The following is a 25,065-nucleotide window of genomic DNA, read 5'->3' as shown; positions in this document are numbered from 1 at the left end:
AGATGACACCCAAACTCACTTAGTGGCAAGACCCAACCTGAATTAACATGAAAGTGTTTGTGGCTTTTATTTATTCTGTATAAATAGTACAACTATTTATGTTTCCCTGAAAAAATACTAATGGGCTTGCTTTTGAGGTGCTTTTCCAGACCCAACTGGAGATTTTATGTATTAATAATATGTGGCATTTGCCCTGATTATCTTTCTAAACTCCAAAAAACTTTTAAATTCTGAAAGACAACTGACCTCAAGAGTTTTAAATAGGAAGTATGAGTACATCATGAGAAACACTGGGCTGGAAGAAGCACAAGCTGGAATCAAGATTGCCGGGAGAAATATCAATAACCTCAGATATGCAGATGACACCACCCTTATGGCAGAAAGTGAAGAGGAACTAAAACGCCTCTTGAAAGTGAAAGAGGAGAGTGAAAAAGTTGGCTTAAAGCTCAACATTCAGAAAACTAAGATCATGGCATCTGGTCCCATCACCTCATGGGAAATAGATGGGGAAACACTGGAAACAGTGGCTGACTTTATTTTGGGGGGCTCCAAAATCACTACAGATGGTGACTGCAGCCATTAAATTAAAAGACGCTTACTCCTTGGAAGGAAAGTTATGACCAACCGAAATAGCATATTAAAAAGCAGAGACATTTACTTTGCCAACAAAGCTCCATCTAGTCAAGGCTATGGTTTTTCCAGTAGCCATGTATGGATGTGAGAGTTGGACTGTGAAGAAAGCTGAGCACCGAAGAACTGATGCTTTTGAACTGTGGTGTTGGAAAAGACTCTTGAGAGTCCCTTGGACTGCAAGGAGATCCAACCAGTCCATCCTAAAGGAGATCAGTCCTGGGTGTTCATTGGAAGGACTGATGCTGAAGCTGAAACTCTAATACTTCGGCCACCTCATGCAAAGAGTCGACTCATTGGAAAAGACCCTGATGATGGGAGGGATTGGGGGCAGGAGGAGAAGGGGACGACAGAAGATGAGATGGCTGGATGGCATCACCAACTCTATAGACATGAGTTTGAGTAATCTCTGGGAGTTGATGACGGTCAGGGAGGCCTGGCGTGCTGCGATTCATGGGGTCACAAAGAGTCGGACATGACTGAGCGACTGAACTGAACTGAACTGATGAAGCTACAGGTACCTCTCAAGATTGCTGTAAGGATTAGATGAATGAATATACAGGGGGCCTCAAAAAATGTTAGCCATGAGGATGACAACAGTGGATCAGTCTTAGTACTCTGTCCTTTGTTTACATGAAGACCTGTGTTGACTGTGACCACTTTGACTTTGAAGGTACTAATACTACCCAAAGACCAATCAAGAGAATTCATGATGCATTACAACCCTAGATAAAGCATGATATTGTAGCAGTCCAAGTGAAAATAAAAAGTCTAGCTAGGTACCAACCCAAAATGAAAGAAACAATTTGTAACTGAAAATTCGATAAAGGAAAAAGCACCAGTTACAGTTTATGCAAATTCACCTGTAATACAGGCTTCAGTAACTCATAGTTTAATAAATTATGCTTACAATTGCTAGCTAATAAATAATGATAAATTCAAAGGTGGTTATTATTTAACTATCAGTAGGACAAATACTTAATTACCAAAATGTTAATGTCAATCTGCTTTTCCAGAAGGGGACCCCAGCAAAATTCCAGCACTGTATTATAGCAACCTCTTCCTCAAGCCATCTCAGGTAATCTACTTCTGCAAACAAATATCAAACAGGAGCAGCCAGGTTGTATTTTATATTGCTGTAAATGCCTTCCCGTGGATGCTTTGAGAGTTATAATAGGAATTCCTTAAATATGCTTTGTAATTCTCAAATTGGTATATTTTGAGTATTTAGCCTTAACACATCTCAGTTTTACTAAAGGCAGACAATTAACAGGCTGTGCACAGCACAAATTCAAAATCTTTCAATGTCTCTAATTTTATTCCTGTGGTTATCACAATACAGTAACCGTACGGACTTTTTAAAGACTTTTGCAAAACCCAGCTTTACAAGCTGTCAGGATTTAAAGAGTTTAACCCACCTTCAAATTTAGAACTCTCCTTATCTATGAAAATACAAATAACCTCATGTTAAAAGTCCTCAGAGACTGACAGAGCAGATAATGATTTACCAGACAGTCAAGTGGTTTATGCAAATCCTAGTGGTTTTCTAGAAGGAAGCATTGCTTTTTCAGTTACCATTCACATTAGTTTGTGTTTTTACCATGAAGTATTTTTCTAAAAGAGAAAAAGGGAGAGAGAGAGATATACTTGCCTGGATAACAAGATTCTTTGATTTGGTTTTTTTGTCTTAAAGCTTAAAGCTCCACATTAAAGACTCAGAACATATTGTGATGATAAGTAAATGTGTAACAACTTACACTTTCACAATCACAGCCTACAGAAGGAACCACTGGGAGGATGTATCGCTCTGCTTAGGCTACTAAACTCCACAAAAGACCACAATCTTTCTTAGGAACAGGATTCTCTTCTTACTGAGTCCCTGGGAGCTAGCAAAAGAACCATACCATCTTCCTGGAGTCCCGCTTTCTTACTATCAAATAACAAAACTAACAACCACTCAAGCCAGGCAGTGTCACCTGCTCTCTGAAAGAACACATAATACATCCAGGCTGGTACTGAACCCAAGTTTGCTCACTGCCAGAAAGACCAATACTTGAGAGACAAATATTAGTAACAAAAAAAAAAAGGGAAAAGCTGCTTTATTCAGGAGGCCAGTGACCTGGGGAGATGGTGTGCTAATGTCCTAAGATCATCTCCAAGTTGCCGGCTAGGAGACCAAGGTTTTCAAGGGGAGTTTCAGGGATGTATAAGTAGGGGTTGACATGCAGAACGGCAGTCAGCTTCGATAATCATCTCCAAACTGGTTTAGTTAACGTCATCCTCATTAGGTGCTCATTAATTTTCTACTCAGGGTAATTCCATTCCCATATCCTTGAGGTTGGTTCTGAAATTCTTAAGCAAGCGAGATTAGTTCTCATTTTCCCCTCATCAGCTTGTCATTATCTAGGCAGCTCTAAGGCATGCCAGGGCCAGTAGGAAAGGAAAATGCCCATGAACTTGAAAATCTGTACTGTTCAAGATGGATCAGCTCATGCCCTGGCTATAAGTCCCCACTTGTCAACCCTTCATTCCATTTCTATGGAATAGGGGCAAAGGTCTTTCTTTCTTTCTTTCTAGAAGAAAGCAAAAGCAATGGTTGGGACATTTTGTTGTATCCTTAGAGCCTTCATGATGGTTGAGGAGTTTCAGCTTTTAATTGACTCTCCCTGGGTCATCAATTTCAGGTCCACTTGGAGCCAGTTGGTTGAACCCACAGGACATTATCTCAACAGCTTGGAATCATAAATCAAGACACTGGTTTAAGCTAAGAACAGAAAAAAAAAATATGTTGGGCTGTTTTTTCCTTTGTACATTCCCTCACTTCTCTAGATAGTACCTGTTTGAATCTGCTCTTTGGAGCTCAGGGAAGGTTTGGGAGACTAAAGCCTTTTTATAAACAAGAGGCAAGCAGAGGACACAGAGTGGGGATTGGGGGGTGATCTGTCCTGGGAAGTTCCCTGTAAAGGGTCCCACTCCTTTACAGACATTATTATAAAATAAGGTATGTGGAACTATCACCACTGATGTAGCATTTCTTTGATACATATCTTCAGATCCCTGCCTCATGTGACTTACTTAAAACACATTAATCAGAGATGAGAGCAAGAAGCCTTAAGAAACAAGTTACCCTGGGCTAGTATCCTTTCAAAACATATAATCTTCTTTCTAACAGCACAGAAAGGTATATGCCTGCAAAACTGTGTTTGTGGTGGTTGTTGTTGTTTTTAACTGTGAGGCTTACTCCCGATACTTGAAAGTAATAAATAACACATTTTTAAAGAGTTTTGCAGGGACTATCAAAGCCCACTGTCTCAAATTCTCATAGTGCTGTTCAAAGCAGCTCCTGATATATGAAAGGTAAAATGGGATATTTTACAAAGAATTCACCTAGCCTGAGGAAGGAAAATGTCAACCTTGCTGCTGCACAGGCTAGGTCTCTTTTTCTGCTTTGGAAAATGAACAAATCTCAAAAGACCAAATTACACAGTAAGGGTACAGATTTATTTATATGATAGAAGAGACCCGGTATGAACTGACAGCCTCTGCGTTGACTGAACAACATTTTGCATCCTATAATATTTTCATGTTGTTTAGATCATATTAAGGAGAATGAAATTCAATGACAGAAATTGGCCCAGAATCTCAGAGTTGAGAGAAACCTAAAGGTCATCTAATTCAATCACAGAATACAAACAAATGAATCTGGAAAAGAAACTAAGTGAGGTTTCTGTCAACTAATGACTCTATTGGTGAGCAGCATTACGTGGTTCTCATAAACAGTAATGAGATGTTCTTGATTATGATTTTTAATGCATAGATGAAGTCATCAGGAAATTAAGCAATAAGCAGCAATCTCACTTAGGTTGGGTGTATTCACGTGTCTGACTACAACTACGTTCTTTATCCCAATAACATACAAAACATCTTGAGGCAAAATGCGCGCACACACAAGCACACACATGCACACACATGCACATGTATCATTCGTTTTAGACATTCACCAATACAAACAAGAAAACAAAGGAAAAGAGGAAGACATAAATACAAAACTTCGTATGAAATAGAAGAGGATCTAAATTCCTTTACAGTTTTTTATCTGGGTGATAAATACATTCTGGCATCAAAGAATACACAACACTTCAAGTTACAAGCTTCTCCCAACGAGCCTTTTCTAATACTTTAAAAAGCATCAAATTCTCCATTATCACCAAAAAAGCTGACAGTATAAGCCTCTAGATTTCCATATAAATTCCCCTTGGTACAACCCTCTGCAGTGAATATTAAAGGAAGCCTTTGGTGGGAGGCAGGAGAGGCTTGGGGATAACTGCTAACTACAAAGCTTTAGAAGAGGAGCTTCCCAGGTGGTTCAGTGGTAAAGAACCCGCCTGCCAATGCAGGAGATGCAGGTTCCATCCATGGGCTGGGAAGATCCCCTGGAAAAGGAAATGGCAACGCACTCCAGTATTCTTGCCTGGAAAATTCCATGGACAGAGAAACCTGGCAGGCTACGGTCCATGGGGTCACAAAAGAGTCAGGCACCGCTTAGCGACTAAACAACAGCAAAGCTTCTGAAGAGAAAAGCTGCCTACTGTCATCTGTGCAGAGGTCTCAGAAGTTGGCACATCTCTGTTACTTTGTTATACTTTTTCCTTGATAAAAATCTCATCTTCAGGAAAAGAGGAAGAGAAGACACCCTGTAAAAGTTTACCAAGAATGTTGGATCTCAGGCGTGTTGATGGCTTTCCTCCTGCAGAAAGCTCTAGAGGGTGGGAATAATACTAATCTATAAAATTACATGTTTAAGCAGAAAGTTTCCTCTTGAAAAATCTGCTTCCCTTTCCTGATCATCCATCCAAGTTACTGTAATGGGATTTCTTGAGGCTATCATTTATTAAGACCTGTTCATCAACAGATTGTATAAAATCAATTTTATTTCCCCAAAACATACTCTTCCTCCAAGCTGCTCAAGTCAATCCAGAAATGTCTACATTGACTCACTGAGGCGGGTCAACTATTAGACCGTTTTCAATTACACAGCTATTAATTCCATTAAACAAAAATGCAGACAGTTAAGCATTCGGAACTCCCTCTCCTCGCTCACTCCTTATTTTTTTAAAAAAAGCAAATTACCTGTGGACATGGAAGCTGAAAGATGTACCCATAAGACAAATTTGAGAAAATCCATTGTTTTTGAAAGCAAAAAAAATTACTTTTCTACTACCATTTTTGTTTCTTAATTTGCTTTTTTGAAAAGTTTGAGTCAATCACCTACCTTCACCTCCTAACAAAACTACAAACATATTAACTGACCTCTAGACTAGTACATTTCATCAAGAAAAATGTACAATACGCATATTTCAATCTTCAAAACTGATCTCCTAGCCTCAGAAATGTGATCATCTACCTCAGCGAGTTACGAACAATAATACTATTGTCACTGAGTATTTCAGTGAACATTTTTTCAAGGCCCCTGATAAACCTGTGGATCCAAACAGGCAGGAGAGTTTCTAAGTCAACTTTAGAGCTCTATAATCACACAATAAGGTTTCAATCATAAAAGAGTGATTAGCTCAATTGTAATCCCTTTTATCTGTATTGCATAACAATTGTGGCACAGAAGCATCCACTTTCAATTAAAGTCATCTCTTTGTCTGGCTTCCCAGCCCACGGGCCACGTGCACGGCACCCAGCACCTCCACAAAACCAGAAAGCCTACTTTAAAGCAACACCTGCACAGCTAGCTAGGAGCAGGTGTAGACCCACCAGACTAAATCAACTCTGTTTTTAGGAATTCATTTCAAAAAGTGTTTCAAAATGCCAGATGGTGCAAGTAATATCGACCTTTTCATTTGACATTCTCTTAAAAAGAAATAAAGATTTTAAAGCTGAATTTCCTAGCTATTCTTGATTCTAAATTCCTATGACCATGGAATAACAAATGGGCCTTAAGGAGTAATTCAGTGATTCCCTAACTTTCAATTTCCCTCAGCATTTTATTTGCAATTTTCCTTCGGTATACACAACATAACACACACATACACCTACGTAAAAACCAATTTCTTTTTGCCAGCATGGTTTCTATACACAAAGGTAGAAATTAAGAAACACAAATTCCCTCCTTCTCTAAGGATAAAAATTTTAAGTGCATTTTCTTTTTGCTACAACACTGTAAATCACCTCTAAAATGTTGCTCCATTTTATTCTACAATTAGGAATCCTCCTTAAAAATCAGAGAATGTTCTGGTCAGGTGGCTGCTTTTAATTCATCACTTTAAATAAAAAGTGACAAGTCACTTGTCATTTTCTTCTCTTGACAATCCATCATACTAACTGTAGATTGTTTCCGTCTATGTTTCCTTCTCCTTCCTCTTTTCTCCTCCTTGCTAGTTTCAGTTGTGGCTTCTATCGTGGGATTCATTCAACAAGTCAGACATCTCCCTTTCCCATACTATTTATATTATTTCCTGAAAAAAATCAGCCACTTATTTAAAAAAGTAAAAATTGTCTATGCCTGTTTGAATGCTATGAAAAGCTGCCACTGACCTTATTTCAAACACTTGCTAACCCGTTGGACAATAATGCCATTTAAGATGTTTCCTCATTTATAAAAGGGGATGGAAATGCTCGACAGGTCACTACATTTCTTGGCAAACATGTCATGAGTTCACAAAACTGTGCTCCTCCTCTGCCCGCCTCAGCTCACCACGTACGCACACTCCTGGAGCTGTGTTACCCTTTCAAGTTATTTAACTTTTCTGGCCTTAAGTGGTTTGAATGTAGATATAAAGGGACAGGATTTGAAGCTGTCTTCCATCTCTGACGTTCTATTTTTCTCCAACTATGTTTCCTTTTCATTCAATTACATATGACAGTATATCCCATTACTAAGTCTTTTATCTCCTCTGTGGAATAAAGATTATTTTACACTGTAATGACACTGACTTGTATTAATTGCCCACTGTCTTTGGATTTAAGTTAGAAGAAATACACATATATCAGTATGAGTTTGACTCTGCCCCTATAATTGAGATTTCTGGAACTTTAAAGAAAGGGTGACTACTTGCTACTATCATGCAAGCTCCTTAACGCAAGACCTGTGTCTGTGATATTTTTTTTTTTCTAATCCTCCACATGACTGTACACAGTGGATGCTGGATAAATATTGTTCCTGACTTCACATTTAGCTTCTGTGCTAGGATTTTGATAGGCTGGGGACAACGAACCCACTCAGCAACCAACTACCTGCTTTCTGGTGTTAGTAGAATGCAAAGGCTAAAACACTTACCTGAACCTAGCCCTGGTTTCGGTGTTGCATTTATTATTTTATATTTATTGTGGAGATATCCGATATGTCAGTTAGATGAGAGGTGTCACTGATGCTGGAATTTCCAGTGCCAAAATCATTACACAATACCATAAACAGGTTAGGGAAATAACCCAATGCTCTTGCAGATAGAAAAAAAAAAAAAAATCACTATGGAAGTAACCAGAAGAGATGATGACACTCTTTTAAAGAATGGATCAACATTTCAAATGATGAAAATCAGCCAAACAACTGAGCTACTTGCTCGTTTTTTAAAAAGTCAACCCGGAAAATGCACCCTAAAAATTTTCAAAAAATGAGCATCTTCACTTTATACAAATAAATTTATGGCACCATCATCATTAGATGGATTTATTGAGTACACTCTTTATAACAGACACTTCATATCCATCCATCCTCCCAAAAAGGCAGGTATCACCCGTTTTAGAGATAAGGACTAAAGCTCAAAAAGGCCATTCAGCTAGTAAGTGGAAGAACTCAGACTCAAATCCAAATCTATCTACCTCTGACCACTACATTCTATCATCTAAGACACACAGAACCTGATTAAGTGACCAAAAACACTAAATGGTCTGATAGATTGCATTATATTTACCTAATAGAATTTTAGGCAAGTATTAAAAATTATAAAGGTGGTACTATACATTTCATAATATATATGAAATAACATTACATCAAAAAGATAAAACACAATTTAAATACATTCTTACCATAATTAAGTATTAATGCATGGACACCTGGATAAAAATAGAACACAGAGAAATAAAAAATTTTATGTTTAGGAAATGGGCTTAATAAATGGTATATATTTTTCTTGTTTTTAATGTACTGTTTTAAAATTAAGTCAGCTACAGTAATCAAGACAGTGTGGTATTGGTGAAAGAATATACAAATAGATCAATGGAACCAAACAGAGAATCCAGGATAGATCCAAGGAGAGCTAACTGACCTTTGACAGAGGAGCAAGGGCAACACAACAGAGAAAAAAACAGACTTTCCAACAAAGGGTTCTGGAACAACTGGATGTCCACAAGCAAACATAGGAATCTAGACATTAATAAAATGGATCACTGAACAAAGAGTAAAACACAAAATTATGAAACTCCTAGAAGTTCTATATCAGAAGAAAACCTAGATGACGTTGGCTATGGCAATGGGTTTTTAGATACAACACTAAAAGCATGATCCATGAAAAATATAATTGATAAGCTGAACTTCACCAAAATTAAAGACTTATGCTCGCCCAAAAACACAGACAAGAGAATGAAAAGGAAAGCCATATGATGGGAGAAAATCCTCGTAAAAAAACACATCTGATAAAGAACTGATATCCAAAACATACAAAGAACTCTTAAGATGCAACAACGGGAAAACAACCTGATTAAAAAATAGGCCAACACCTCAGCAGACACCTCACTAAAGAAGACATACAGATTACAAGCAAATGAAGAGAGGTTCACGTCAGGTCATTAGGGAAGTGCAAGTTAAAACAATGAGACACCACACACCTATCAGCAAGGCCAAGATGCAGAATGCTGACACCACCAGCTGCTGGTGAGGTAAGCAACAGGAGCTCTCATTCACTGCCAGTGGGGACACAAAATCATAAAGGCAGTTTGGAGGTTTCTTACAAAACTAAACCTACTCTTACCATGTGACTCACTAACAGCGCTCCTTGGTATTCACCCAAAGGACTGGAAAACTTACGTCCACACAAAAACCTGCACATGGGTGTTTATAGCAACTTTATTCATAACTGCCAAAATCTGAGAGCAACCAACATATCCTTTGGTAGGAAAACAGATGAACTGTGGATGTCCAGGCAATGAAATATTACTCAGAGCTAAAAAGAAATGAGCTATCAAGTCATAAAAAGACATGGAGGAAACTTAAATGCATATTACTAAGTGAAAGAAGCCAATCTTAAAACTATATGACATTGTGAAATATGCAAAAGTAGGGAAACAATAAAAAAAAGATCAGTGGTTTCAGGGGTTGAGGAAAGGGAACAATGAGTAGATGAAGAACAGAGAATTTTTAGGGCAGTGAAATTATTCTGCATGATCCTATAATAATAGATACCTGCCATTATAGATTTGTCCAAACCCCCTGAATGTACAACACCAAGAGTGAATGTTAATGTACACTCTGAACTTTGGGTGATAATAATGTGTCAACGTGGGCGTCCTTGGTGGCTCAGTGGGTAAAGAACCCACCGGCAATGCAGGAGACCTGAGTTCAATCCCTGGGTCGGGAAGATCCCCTGGAGGAGGGCATGGCAACACACTCCAGTATTCTTGCCTGGAGAGTCCCCATGGACAGAGGAGCCTGGCGGCCTGCAGTCCATGGGGCTGCAAATAGTCGGTCATGACTGAGTGACCAAGCACAGCCCAAGGTGTCAATGCAGGTTCATCTGTTTTAACAAATGTATCTCTGGGGGGAGGTACTGATACCGAGAGGCTATGAATGAGTAGGGGCACTAGGTATATGGGAAACTGAATTTTTCACACAATTTTGCTGCAAACCTAAAACTGCTCTAAAAAATAAAATTTATCTTAAAAAATTAAGCCAGCTTTTACATCTGTTCTGAACCCTTTGGTTTATTCTTCCTTTGACTGTGAAACTTTGGAGTAGGAATGGGGGAGGCTACTATCACAGTTTTTAAGATCGCTGTGGAATATTTTCCTTGGTAGAGCACTTATTTAACCTTTCTGCAACAATCTCTTGAGGTAAATATTTCTATCCACATTTCAGAGATGGGGAAACAGAGGCTTAAGGATTAAGATGACTCCACCTGGAAAACAGCAAAGTTGGCAGAGAAAACCAGGGCCACTTGACTCCAAAGCCCATTTTCTTAATCATCCCATTGTACAATCCTACCCAGCAGTTGCCTGATACAAAGTTGGTAGCAGGCCTCCCAAAAACAGAACTCCTTTTGAGCCTTGCATTAAAGAAAACAAGAGCACTCAAAATCACTGACATTGGTACTAGTAGTTTCTGCTTTAGGAAAAATAATTTCCCATTTGAATCATGATAGTATTTATTTGTTGCCATTGTTGCTGTTTAGTCACTAAGTTAAGTCACTTTAAGCTAAGTTACTGTTAAGTCACTCTTTGCTAACCCTTGGACTTTAGCCCGCCAGGCTCTTTTGTCCATGGGACTTCCCAGGCCAGAATCCTGGAGTGGGTTGCCATTTCCTTCTCCAGGGGAGCTTCCCAATTAGGGGATCAAACCCACATCTCCTGTTTGGCTTGGCAGGTGGGTTCTTTACCACGGAGCCACCTGGTAAGCCCCAGTATTTATTTAAATCATATTAACTATATTCATTTTTCTAAAATGTTTCTAATAAATCAGATTTCTACCAGGGCTTTTTTTCTGTCTTTACAGATGAATAGCAGATTAGGTTTTCATTGCTCACCAGTAAGGAAACAGTTAAATCTTGAGGGTACACCCTGGTGGATATCTCCCTCAACCATCTAAAGAAAAAAAAAAAGTCACAGTCAGTTACTCCCGTTAGATCTGCGTTCACTGGGACATCTGTAGGCACACATACACGCTCTGTTTACTGTCATCCTTCTGCAGGCCACGGTCAGAGTCAGCAGTGAATCTTCCCCAAGTGCTGACATTTAATACCTGGTTTAGCGGCAAAGATTGAGAGGGCTGAGCAGACCCCTGGCCTTCAGGTAGGTCCAATAACTTCATTTCTGCTGGAGCTAAAACCTGGGAGCTTACACTTGTCAACTTTCAGGGAAAGAGGCCCCTTTCGACAGTATGTTAGTTCCAGTTGGATTGGGTGTCCAGATGGGGAAGGGATGATGTAGAATTTGGAGAGAACGTGGCTTTCTGGTCTCAGGCTGCAAAAAGGATTTTATTCCTGTGGCATCCGAGTTGACATATTCATCTTAGTGCATAAATGCTTCTCTGGTACAAGGGTCAGAAGGAAGACCCAATCCTGGCTCTACTGTCAGCAAAAAAAATCAAACAATGTGTGCCTTAAGCCTGATTAACTGTGCAAGATAGGGTTAATTCACACCCTGAAAAGACTGCAGTTACATGAAGTTACCTGCTATTTTGGAGCAATCAGGAAAACGTGTGCCACGCTGATCAGTAAGATTTAATGCTTCTGAGTACAGTAGCTTTCTTTGGAAGGGAAAAAAAGTCAGTTCAGACACAGGAAACTACAAACCCAGACCTCACACCATTAGTCCTCTTTTGATTCTCAACTATGCCCTAGCTTCACAGTGAATAAGTGAAAAGCTCCCTGCTGAGGGATGTTAGCATGGGGTTGGGAAACTTGTATAAATTTATTGGTCCCATATTTCTGTCTTTTAAAAAGAATCTTTAATGTGTTGACTTTGAAAGTTCCTTCAATCGAAGAACAGTGTCTTCTTTTTCAAACCCTGCCTGTTTTTATCTGGCCTATTTAAAGAGAACCACTTCAGTAGATTATTTTAGTTATAGTATCACCTTTTAAAAACTCATTTAAAAACCGAGATGGGACAAATAGAGTCACATTGAAACCATGGAAAATATACCATAGTCTACTCCTGTGAAGACATATTTAAGTTAGTAAAGCAAAATTGCAAAATCTAAACTACATGGCAAAATAAAGTGAAAACACTTTCAATGTTCTTGTTCATTCTTTAAATACCTAAGTCATCCAGTCATGGTTTAAAATGTGTAACCTAAAGATTAAAGTCACAAACACTTTGTGTTGCAAGAAGAGGTAATTCATCTTAATGGTAATCAACTTTACCACTATTTTTAGGGCCCTGTAATTATGGGGTGAGCCAAGAGCAGGACATCAAAGGGAAAACAGGTCAGAAATCTTTGGGGACCCAAAAAAGCTACACAAAGGGGTAACATTCCTCATGTCTTGCCTAAGAAAATGTTTCTGTTTAATATACAATAACCATGTTTTCCTTTATGAGAAGTCAAAATCCCTGTGAACTTTATTTGTAATCAATTTTTCATTAGTAATCCTTTTTTTTCTCTGTATACACAGAGAACTCTACTTAAGGCGCTCTGGTGACCTGACTGAGAAGGAAGTCCAAAAGGGAAGGGATGTATGTATATGTGTGGCTGTTTCATTGTTGTACGGTAGAAACTAACACAATGTAAAAATTAATTTAAATGCAAAATCCCCATGAACTTTAAAATGAAGCCAACAGGCGACAATGAAGCTTTCTGTTTAAAAGCAAGCACTCTTGGTGTATGGTCACCCCTTGGGATCTGGGATCCATTACCTCTGCACAGCGGGCTTTCTAGCCCAGTCATTACTGGGCAAAGCCCAGTCTTCACAACTGTTTACAATTAGCAGGCACTGGCGCTGGTGCTTCCTCAACCCCAGAGTGGGCAACTCTGAAATCATCTGCACATCTTGCTTAGTGTAATCACTGCTGGTTTTCCTTTACTAAACTGAGCGCCAACAACATTTCCTTCTCGTTCCAATGGAGAGCATTTTCTCAGCTGCAGAGATGCCTTCTCTCGTGTATACCTGGATAGGCCACAAGTAGATAAAACACTTGCCCAGGTTATTTCATAAGCAAGGCCAAGTTGCTGAATGTACAAACCACCATGTCTGAGGAAGAAACAGGCTTGCTTCATAACCTTAGGCATAATCCTTCTCATTCACCAGTTCCTCATTTGCTTTAATAACCCACAAGATGATTATTAAAATATCACACTTTGAATCTCCCAAATTAAAAATAACTAGAAGAAAGACAATAATTAGCAATTAATTAGATCTGATCTTCAAGGCCCCACCAAAACTGCATTAGACTGACCATAGATTGAATGGCCCAAGGAAACTTGGCAGGGGGAATAAAATAAATTATAGCATCAAATAATGTTTGCTGTGTGGTGTGCTATGCTCAGTCACTAAGTCCTGTCCAACTCTTTGCAACCCCATAGACTGTAGCCCCCCCAGCTCCTGGACCAGTACATGGAATTTTCCAGGCAAGAATGCCAGAGCGGGTTGTCATTTCCTTCTCCAGGGGATCTTCCTGACCCAGGGATTGAACCTGCATCTCCTGCATTGGCAGGCTAATGTTTATTCAATACTTATTATGTACCAGCATACATAATCACATATGTGCTATATGATTTACATGTGTCATCCCATTTACTCTCAAAAGTAACTCAATGAATAGGTACTAATACTATCTCTACTTCACAGATAAGAAAAGAGAGGAAATAAACTTGGTCAAGAGAATTAAACAGCAAATAAGTGTTTCAGCCCAAATTTGGACTCAATCTAACTTTAGAGTCTGCATATTTAATCAGGAGTTAGTGAAAGGGTAACAAGAAGAATGAAATATTCTGTTACTTAAATTGAGCTCACCACCAATACCTCTGTCCTATGTATGCACAGTTGTGTCCAACTCTTTGTGCCCCCATGGACTACAGGCACACCAGGCTCCTCTATGGGAATGCCCAAGCAAGAATACTGGAGTGGGTTTCCATTTCCTCCTCCAGGGGATCAACCCAATCCAGGATCAAACCCACATCTCCGGCATTGCAGGCAGATTCTTTACCACTGAGTCACCTGGGAAGCCCCTTCTGCTGCATCAGTTCAGTTCAGTCACTCAGTCGTGTCCAACTCTTTGTGACCCCATAGACTGTAGCACGCCAGGCTTCCCTGTCCATCACCAACTCCCAGAGATTACTCAAACTCATGTCCATTGAGTCAGTGATGCCAACTATCTCATCCTTTGTCGTCCCCTCCTCCTCCTGCTTACAATCTTTCCCAGCATCAGGGTCTTTTCCAATGAGTCAGTTTTTCGCATCAGGTGGCCAAAGCACTGGAGCTTCAGCTTCAGCATCATTCCTTCCAGTGAACATTCAGGACTGATTTATTTTAGGACTGACTGTTGCATATGTTTATTCAATTCTCACCAATCTAAAAAATTATTAGGCTACACCCACTAACCAGATTCCCAGACCTTAAAACCCTTCTAATCAGCTAACTATGCATTAACAACCTTACTTTTTATAAGTTCAAATATAATCATCACAACTAAGACTTCAGTGTACAAAGCCCTGTTCTAAGCGCTTTCCATGTATTAACTTACTAATCACAACCTACATAAACTTGTGAGGTAGGTAAAATTATCATTTCATTTTACAGATGAGGAAACTAGACACAGGTTAAATTATTTGCCCAAGGTAACATAGGAAGTGACAGAGCCAGGATTTGAATCCAGGGAGTAAACTTTCAAAGTCCATCCTCTTAGCCACTGTTTTTGAAACATTAACAGTTTATTCTTAGAAGTCAAGGAATCTGTGCTTTTTTTTGTTTCCTTTAATTTAGGAATTTAGTCTGCAAACAGGGAGTGTATTTCACATAAAGGCTCCTGATATCTCTTCAAGGTAGGTAATAATTTTTTTTAATTAATCAAGCTTACTTCATCTGATAAAATATCTTTTAAAAAATCATAAAAATATTACATTCTGTATAATTCTGGTACCTCTTTTCTTAACGCTTGCTTACAACAGAATTACTTCCAGCTTCTGGAACTGGAAAGGGATCTGAAATAACGGCCACTAACTCTTATTTTCTTATCCAAAAAGAGGGAGGAAGGGAAGGAGGGGAAGAGACAGGGGAGAGAAGAGGTGTTGGAAAACTTCTCTGCTTCCCTAAAAGAACTCTAAAACCGAAGCAAGAGCAGCTGGGAAAACAAACAGCCTTTGGCGAGGTATTCGCTAAAGTCAAATTACCATATTTCCAAGGCTACACAAGGGAATGGTAAAAATCACTATCAAGTAAATTCTCCCCAGCACGCTAAGTATTCATAGACTAATCTTTTGGTTCTGCAAAACAGTCACAGCTTTGTACTCTCGGTGCCCCCTTCAAACTCCCGCCCCAGCAACCTAAGGATGCCCAAGTGTGCCATTTTGAGTCCGAGCTCCAAAGCGTCCCCGGCAGGAGTCCGTGAGGACACCTCGGCCAGGAGTCTCTTCAGGCGGCGGTTTCCAGGCAACTCCACTCTGGCCAGAAGCAGTTGTGCTTCCTACCCGGTCATCTGTTAATGAGTCCCCCGGAGAGGCTCCAAAAACACCCGGGCGGGGGTAGCCTAACGCCCCTCCTGGTACGCAACTTTCCCATAACCCGGATGTTAGGTTGCATCAGCCATTCTCACCTCCCATCCCCTAGTGTTCTGTCTTGGCTCCCAGCTAGTCACTTCGCATTTTTGGCGTCTTTACTCAGCGAGACTTGTCTCCTCGAGCAGCAAACTATTGGAGCCACACGTCCCATAGAGAACGGATTCCTGGGAAATGTAGTTCTTTCTGCTGACAAGTGGTGAATCTTTAAGGAAAAAGGACTACAGTTCCCAGAAATCTAAGGGACGGTAGTCCACGTCTAAAACAGCTCCCAGCTGCTAGGATTGCTTTAAGCAGAAAGGTTCCGTGTCTCTTTGCTTGTGAGGCCTGAATTTTTGCTATTCACTGCAAACTTGTGGGACAACTCTTTTATTTTTAACATGCTTTATGCATGTGAGGGAATTTACACATAGTGATTTTATAGGAATAGACGTAATAAGTAAAAAAATTTTCTTTTGTAATTCTTTCAGATAAAAGATCTATCCACCGTCAGAAAATATGTCACTACAGATGGTAACAGTCGGTAATAGCATAGCCTTAATTCAACCAGGCTTCTCATTAATGAATTTTGATGGGCAAGTTTTCTTCTTTGGCCAAAAAGGCTGGCCCAAGAGGTCTTGCCCCACTGGAGTTTTCCATTTTGAGGTAAAGCATAGCCATCTCAAACTGAAGCCTGCAGTTTTCTCTAAGGATTCTTGCTACCTTCCTCCTCTTCGATACCCAGCCACTTGCACATTCAGCAGCAACTTGGAGTCTGAAAAGCATCAGTACATCATCCATGGAGGAAAAACACCAAACAATGAGCTTTCAGATAAGATTTATGTGATGTCTGTTGTTTGCAAGAACAACAAAAAAGTTACTTTTCGCTGCACAGAGAAGGACTTGGTAGGAGACGTTCCTGAAGGCAGATATGGTCATTCCATTGATGTGGTGTATAGTCGAGGGAAAAGTATGGGTGTTCTCTTTGGAGGACGGTCATATATACCTTCTGCCCAAAGAACCACAGAGAAATGGAACAGCGTGGCTGACTGCCTGCCCCATGTCTTCTTGGTGGATTTTGAATTTGGGTGCTCCACGTCATACATTCTTCCAGAACTTCAAGATGGACTATCTTTTCATGTCTCCATTGCCAGAAATGATACCGTTTATATTTTAGGAGGCCATTCACTTGCCAATAACATCCGCCCTGCCAATCTGTACAGAATAAGGGTTGATCTCCCCCTGGGTAGCCCAGCTGTGGAGTGCACAGTCTTGCCAGGAGGAATCTCTGTCTCCAGTGCAATCCTGACTCAAATAAACAATGATGAATTCGTTATTGTTGGTGGCTATCAGCTTGAAAATCAAAAAAGAATGGTCTGTAACATCATCTCTTTCAAGGATAACAAGATAGACATTCATGAGATGGAAACCCCAGATTGGACCCCAGATATTAAGCATAGCAAGATATGGTTTGGAAGCAACATGGGAAATGGAACTGTTTTCCTCGGCATACCAGGAGACAATAAACAGGCTGTTTCAGAAGCATTTTACTTCTATACGTTGAAATGTGCTGAAGACGATGTGAACGAAGATCAGAAAACTTTCACAAGTAGTCAGACATCAACAGAAGACCCAGGAGACTCCACTCCCTTTGAAGACTCAGAAGAATTTTGCTTCAGTGCAGAAGCAAACAGTTTCGATGGTGATGATGAATTTGACACCTACAATGAAGATGATGAGGAAGATGAGTCTGAGACAGGCTACTGGATTACATGCTGTTCTACTTGTGATGTGGATATCAACACTTGGGTACCATTTTATTCAACTGAGCTCAACAAGCCTGCCATGATCTATTGCTCTCATGGAGATGGACATTGGGTCCATGCCCAGTGTATGGATCTGGCAGAACGCACACTCATCCAACTGTCAGAAGGAAGCAATAAATATTACTGCAACGAGCATGTGGAGATAGCAAGAGCACTGCAAACTCCCAAAAGAGTTCAATCATTAAAAAAGCCTCCTCTGAGATCCCTCCACAAAAAGGGTTCTGGGAAAATTATTACTCCTGCCAAGAAATCTTTTCTTAGAAGGTTGTTTGATTAGTTCCATGAAAGCCTTTCAGATTCAGGTGCATCAAAATTTTAAACTTATTTTAAAGAATTGTAACAATGATAAAATTTATCTTCCCGTTTTTGTTTATTGAAAACATCTAATGTTTTCATTTAGTTATATGAGTAAAGTACTAGGGGAAAATGCTTATAATGCCATACTGAATACAGTCATTGTATTTAGACCTATACAGGACCTATAACCTGTATTTTGAAAATATTTTACTCAAAGTTATATTCAATGGGAATTTATGATCTGAATTTTTATTCAAGGAATCTTAAACACAGAAATAGTAATAATAATCAAGGTATACATACATCCTTTACAGGGCTTTTGGTAACAAATAATCCACCAAGCAGTTAATACAAATTTAACCAGTAAAGTAACTAACACCCAAAGGAGTTAAATGAATTATTTTGTAGACTGTAACAATTTGGTGGTTGACCAGAAGTTACAACTGAGATCACCTGTATCCCACATGAATGTTCTTTGTACACCTCAAAGATGGCCACCTGACTATGCCCATATACAGAAAAATCTTTAAGGAGATAGGTAGAGATAGTTAGATTGTTGTTGTGTTTAGTCGCTCAGTCGTGCCCAACTCTTTGGACCCCGTGGACTGTAGCCCACTAGACTTGTCTGTCCATGGGAATACTCCAGGCAAGAATACTGCAGTGGGTAGCCATGCCCTCCTCCAGGGGATCTTCCCAACCCAGAAATCGAACCCAGGTCTCCTGTGTTGCAGGTGGATTCTTTACTGTCTGAGCCACTAGGGAAGCTAGATAGAAAAAAAAATTGATAATCTCCATTGACATGAAGAAAGACAAAAAGAATCTACATCGTTTGTTACATTTTATCAAGCTATCCACATACACTTTCTTCATAGACTCACCCGTTCATATGGTTAACAGATGATAAAGTAAAGCTAGTCAGTTGAACCAGTTCTTCAAGAGATTTAATGAAAACTTCAGTCCACTGATACTTAGCCCTTTGAAACAGGGAGAAGAGTCAGAGTACAATAAGAAAGAATCTCTAAATAGATCTTATGAGAGGTTTTTTCCACGAGTAATATTTATTACTTACCCAAATAATAAAAGTTTAGAGAATTTGACAAAGTTAACAGGTAGATAATTTTTAAGAGGGAAAAAGAAATATATGTGTGTTTACCAGTCTAGTTGGTACATGGAGTTTGCTGCCAGTGAAAGTTGTAAAATCAGTGAGCTTGCTCAGGTTCAGTTAGATAGTTGCTATAATTAAAATTAAAAGAACTGTTAATTTTGAGGCTTCACATCAACTGATAATTAGGTGACCTTAGATACAAATGTCTTCTCTCCTAGAGTATTTTTCTGGAAATCTATTTCATTTTAGCCTAAGAGCTTAAACCATAGCCTCTCATTCATTTGTTTTCACTGAGTCAACAATGTGTAAGGTATTATTGCCAAATTTAGGGGAAATATGAACCATACAGGAGACAAAATCCTGCAACAAAGTTTTGCTAATAGTTCATGCTTCAGATACTGAAATAAATCTGAAAAAATTAAATCATGTTCACTTTGTTTCACTAATGTTGCTTGATGAATATTCCTTTTGCATAATTTGCTGTACCATTGTTTTGCTTTTTGTTGTTTCTATTACCTATATAAAACTAATAAAATATGAAAATGTCTTTTGTTTATATTGATTTCTTCCAATTATTAACATTTGTAGTTACCCAGTTATTGGCAAAATTATACTGCTTAATTTTCTCAGGATCACTCTACTTTTATTTATTTTTTATCTGTCAGTAGAAAGTGACTTGAGTGGGAGCTGAAATAGCCTCTACAATGTTCAAAATGTTATTCCCTTAGTTGTAGTTATTCCCACAATCTTCTCTTATCTTTATTTGTCTACAGTGACCAAGTGGCTAAAAAGTAATTACACATATTTGTTTCATAGTGAAAGCAGATTACATATGCTAATCTGAGAGATTCAATTATAGTTGCTTTTGGGGTGTGTGTAAGTCGAGGGCAAGTACTTTGGTTTTACTTACTGTAAGTTTGAGTAAAAATAGGTCTTTTTAAGTCATCTCACTAATGAGTCTACCAGATGTGATTTGAAGACAATAAGGTTTCTTTTCTACTAAGCATATGCAAACTTTCAAATGAACCACATTAGAAGAGTACTCACTTATCCCAAGGATATACTGCTTTTGCTTAACACAGTTCTAGGACTCACTTTCCAATCACTTTCAGAGTCTATGTTTCATTCTTTTGAAGATACTCAACAGTTAGAGATGAATTTGGTTTTTGGAAACAGACAAATGTTATCCAAAGCCAAGCAGGGTGTCATTTTTCAGCATTATTGTCACTTTAGGCCAAACGTGAAGCCTGAGCTAACAAAGTGGGTTTTCTGATATGCCTCACAAATAGATTTAAAGGTAAGTCCCAAATGGTTTACAGAGAATAATGTCAACAAATAAGTATATGGCTTTCCAGGGTGACTATTTTGAGGGACTCTACTCTTCTCCAAGCACAAAGATGGTCCATTGGTTAAGAACTCACCTTGCAATGCAGGGGACGTGGATTCAATTCCCTGGTCAGGGAACTAAGATCCCACATGCTGTGGGGCAACTAAGCCCTTGGAGCCCAAGCACCACTAGAAAAGATCTTGCATGACTCAACAAAGATCCCACGTGCTGCAACTCAGACCCCCATGCAGATATCTACATATGGACCTATAGAGTGATAGATAGACACACATATATGTATATATATAAACAAGAGCAAAATACACAAACAAGTTCAATGTGTCAAGAAAGCAGAAAGAATAGTGGAAAAGGAGTAGTCAGTCTAAAGGGTAGGAAGCTTTCATGTTTGTGGAATTGAAACAGCATCGGTCTGCTGAATGCAGTAAACAAGAGGAGCGTGGAATGCCATGGGCGTGGAGAGGTGGCCAGGGCAGGGACCCCCAGCTTTTCATCAGCACAAGAACATCACATAAAACTTCATTCATATCATGTGACCTGTTCCTTCCTGCTTCCTCTCTGTGTTACTACTATCCGTGTGGGGACACCTCACCTAATGAGCTTATGCTTTCACACTTTATGCACAATCTCCCAAAATGCTGAACTAACATTTGTGGTGAGCCCCCCTAGTTACTTCACAGGTACTCAGGGCTTTGGGGGAACCCATTCCTTCCGCAGGGTACGCTTTCCCTCTTGCACTTGATAACTCCTGCCAATACCCAAATCCATCCGGCTTGTTCCTCTCCCCTCTTTACATCCCAGTTCAGATATCTGCTCCTCCTCCCAAAAAACTCCTCTGGACCCCATCACCCCAAATCTCTGCTTATAGACTCAAAAGTCCAAGAAATAAAACTGTATTTTTCTGCAAATCAACTCACATTATACTATGCATCCCTTTCACTGTGCGTTGGAAATTTAGTTTAATAAATTTAGAGTTCTCTGTCTTCACCCAGCTTTTTCTCCAAGTTCTAGGAAGAAATAGAATGCTGAGGTGTCAGGAGTGGGAGCGAGTGAGGGTGAAACATTTGGTATTTAGGATCATTATCCCTCCTCACCAGCTGCTTCTACAACATTCACATTCCCACCCGGCCTGAGGTTAGTTGGGAGGATGACTCATGGGTGGCACCTTAGCTTTAACCACAGGCCTTAGGACATCTACAGTTCCACTTTCTCTCTCTGCCATTTTCAGGTCCATCTGGGCTCGTATGATAAAGAGGCCATCTTTCTGTCCCTTCCTCTCCCAGCATGGCGACAGTTGTCTTAGCGAGACCATCGAGGATTTGTCTATGCTCTGTACCACTCCTGGGTACCTCTTCCTGACCCTGCACCTCTACTGGGTCACAGAACCTCTCCCCAACTGTCTCGGGCTAAACCACTTCACCACCATTTCACCTCTGAAGTCATTCGCTTCCGGTTCTATCAAGAAAGTGAGTTGCCTCTTCTCTCTGTTTTTGACTTCCCCAAGCTTATCTGGAGTTTGTGTTGTTCTCCCAAGTCCACAGTTCAATCCGAGATATAGGAGACTTTGTCATCTCTATATATCTAGTATTTAGCATAACGCCTTGCATACTGTAGGCACTTACAGTTTCATTGAAATGAATTGAATTAAATTCTTCCGTGAGTTGCCTCTGCATTCCAGTATGGGCAGCCAAAATGACTTACTCATTGTCTAGCTTAATACTGATATAAATATTGAAAGTAAAGTAGAATCAGTTACACTAACTGAATAAGCAAGAGATGTAAGAATAAATGGAACCAACAAACCTGTGAATGCCTACATAGATGAGAAGAAAATGAGTGTTAGGATAAGTGACATTGGCTGTGGTAACAAAAACTCCAAAACACCAGTAAATTGTCACAAAGTCTCTCTCCCACTCAAGCAGAGTTCAATGCAGGTTTCCCTTATTAAGTTGGCTTCCCTGATAGCTCAGTTGGTAAAGAATTCACCTGCAATGCAGGAGACCCCAGCTCGATTCCAGGGTTGGGAAGATCCACTGGAGAAGGGATAGGCTACCCACTCCAGTATTCTGGCATGGAGAATTCTATGGACTATACAGTCTATGGGGTCTCAAAGAGTCGAACACAACTGAGTGACCTTCACTTCACTTTCGTTTTCACTTATTAAGCTATTCACCAGAGTAGGTTTCCTCCAAGATGGGTCTCAGAGAATCAGGCTGTTTCAATTTGGCAATTCTGCATCTTTATCTTATATCCTCAAGACTTCAGATACAAGGAAAACAAAGAACACTGAGAAGGCACACTCTCCTGTAAATGTTTCAGCCTGCAAATGATACATCATTTCCTCCAACATTCCACTGTTTTAAAAAAAAAAAAAAAACTCAAGTAGTACAGCCCCACCTAGATGCAAAGGGGCTGGGAAATACAGTTTAACTGTCTGCCCGGAAAAGGGAAATGGATGTGGTAAGCATGAAGCCAGTATCTGCCATACACGCTCAATTGCTTCAGTCTTTGCAATACTATGGACTGCAAACCCCCAGGCTCCTCTGTCCATGGGATTCTCCAGGCAAGAATACTGAAGTGGGTTGCCATGCCCTCCTCCAAGAGATCTTCCCAACCCAGGAATTGAATCTGAGTCTCCTGCATCTCCTTCATTGCAGGTTGATTCTTTACCCACTGAGTCACCTGGGAAGCCCGATATCTGCATAGTATATATTTAAACATGCAGATTAAATAGTCCCAAGTACCTTGAAGTAACAATAAAGGGCACTAACACAGTTCTGTTAAACTGGAAACAGAGCCACAGTCACTTCAGGGAATAAGACAAAAGAATTAGCAGGCAGTGTGTCTCTAAGATGTTTGAAGTGGCTACTCCAACATTTAAAATTACATGCATAGTCCTTCTCAGTCTTCGACAAATCACTTCACATTTAACACCTTCCAAAAGCATTTCACTCTTGTCCCTCCTCTGGCTTGGCATGGGTTGCATGCCTCAAACTCTTCAATGGTTTCCATTTGCGTTTGGGGTAGGACCCAAAGTCTTTACCCAACCACAGGGTCCTGCATGATGAGGCCTCTGCCTGATTATCTGAACTCAGCAGCCCCTCCCTCAGTCTGCTTCTGCTACACAAACCTTCCTTCAGTTCTGAAGCATCTCCAGTTGAAGCAAAAGGGAAGGGGGCAGGGAACAACCTTTAAAAGAATGGCATGGTCAGGGGGCATGACAAAAACTGGTTAGAACCAACCAGCTCCAAGATGGCGGAAGATTCCACTTCCAGTAGACCTTGATCCCCGTTACACACTCATTGTAATACATTAGCAAGTTAAACGACACACCCATAAGCACCATGACTGTTCTGAAGCCAATCATAAAAGGTCAAAAAGTGGGCAGGTCTCCCACCTGTCTTCCCACAGGTTATGTTGGGCCTAGTCTATCATTCCTCACCTGCCCTCACCTGACTCATCCTACCAGTCTTCTCTTAAAGGTTCCTTCTTCCTAGATGTTTCTGTGATTTCCCAATTTAAATTGGCTTGTCTTACTGTAGTTGAATTGTACCTAGTACTTCTCATTCATAACACCCACTAGACTGTGGAGTCATGCATTTATTATAATTACTGTTGATTCAGTGTCTACCTCCAACCAGTTCTTTGTGAGCAGAAACTGTCTGAATTCACTCCTCTATCTCCAGTGCCAAGTATACAGTGCCTGCTCCTAAAAGTTATCCTATAAATAGCTTTTAAAATAGGCTGAAATATTTACAAAGGGTATAAAGAAATATCTAGAACTTAGCTAAGCCGTAAAGGATAAGAAGCTGCTTCATTTTCAAATGCAGGGGTAATATCAGATACCCTTGGTCAAAGGGTACCAACTTTCAGTTATAAGATGAGTAGGTTCTGAGGATCTCATTTACAGCTGGGTGACTATATGACTGACATTGTACTGTCTCATACACTTGAAAATTGTTAAAAGACTCAATCTTAAGTGTTCTAACTTATATTCAGAGTACATCATCAGAAGTGCTGGACTGGATGAAGCACAATCTGGAATCAAGATTGCCAGGAGAAATATCAATAACCTCGGATATGCAGATGACGCCACCCTTATGGCAGAAAGTGAAGAACTAAAGAGCCTCTTGATGAAAGTGAAAGAGGAGAGTAAAAAAGTTGGCTTAAAACTCAACATTCAGAAAACTAAGATCAAGGCATCCGGTCCCATCACTTCATGGCAAATAGATGGGGAAACAGTGGAAACAGTGAGAGACTTTATTTTGGGGGGCTCCAAAATCACTGCAGATGGTGATTGCAGCCATGAAATTAAAAGACGCTTGCTCTTTAGAAGAAAAGTTATGACCAACCTAGACAGCATATTAAAAAGCAGAGACATTACTTTGCCAACAAAGGTCCGTCTAGCCAAGGCTATGGTTTTTCCAGTAGTGATGTGATGGGTGTGAGAGTCGGA

The 25,065-nt window shown here is 39.8% G+C and overlaps 2 protein-coding genes across 7 annotated transcripts in view; one reads left to right on the top strand and one right to left on the bottom strand.

The window, feature by feature from the left end:
- Positions 1–16,228, bottom strand: part of LOC122449756 (intraflagellar transport associated protein) — a 63,553-nt gene extending 47,325 nt beyond the window's left edge. The window contains exons 1-2 of one of the 5 annotated variants that reach the window (XM_043481739.1): positions 16,096–16,196; positions 11,373–11,430 (exon numbers count right to left, since the gene is read on the bottom strand). The gene's annotated coding sequence lies outside the window, so the exon portion shown is untranslated. Of the gene's footprint in view, positions 1–11,372; positions 11,431–12,017; positions 12,090–16,095 lie in introns of those variants that run through there. The other 4 variants (XM_043481740.1, XM_043481736.1, XM_043481738.1 and 1 more) reach the window with 4 other exon arrangements.
- Positions 11,511–18,929, top strand: RAG2 (recombination activating 2). 2 transcript variants are annotated; one of them, XM_043481734.1, is made up of 2 exons: positions 11,511–11,637; positions 16,528–18,929. In XM_043481734.1, exon 2 carries the CDS (start codon positions 16,556–16,558, stop codon positions 18,137–18,139), a length of 1,584 nt encoding a protein of 527 aa, XP_043337669.1. In that variant the 5' UTR covers positions 11,511–11,637; positions 16,528–16,555; the 3' UTR covers positions 18,140–18,929. The 2 variants fall into 2 exon arrangements, with proteins under 2 accessions (XP_043337669.1, XP_043337670.1); XM_043481735.1 differs by lacking the exon at positions 11,511–11,637 and adding an exon at positions 15,201–15,325 and having other exon boundaries at positions 16,528–18,748.
- The last annotated feature ends 6,136 nt before the right edge of the window (positions 18,930–25,065 follow it).

Source organism: Cervus canadensis, chromosome 11 (assembly GCF_019320065.1).
Source record: "Cervus canadensis isolate Bull #8, Minnesota chromosome 11, ASM1932006v1, whole genome shotgun sequence".
NCBI classification, from domain to species: domain Eukaryota; kingdom Metazoa; phylum Chordata; class Mammalia; order Artiodactyla; family Cervidae; genus Cervus; species Cervus canadensis.
The sequence above is the reverse complement of the archived record's forward strand: the minus strand, read 5'-3'. Positions and strand labels throughout refer to the sequence as shown.

Bases quoted from the DNA above. Each gene is read 5' to 3' on its own strand.
- RAG2 (XM_043481734.1), top strand. From the start codon at position 16,556: ATGTCACTACAGATGGTAACAGTCGGTAATAGCATAGCCTTAATTCAA.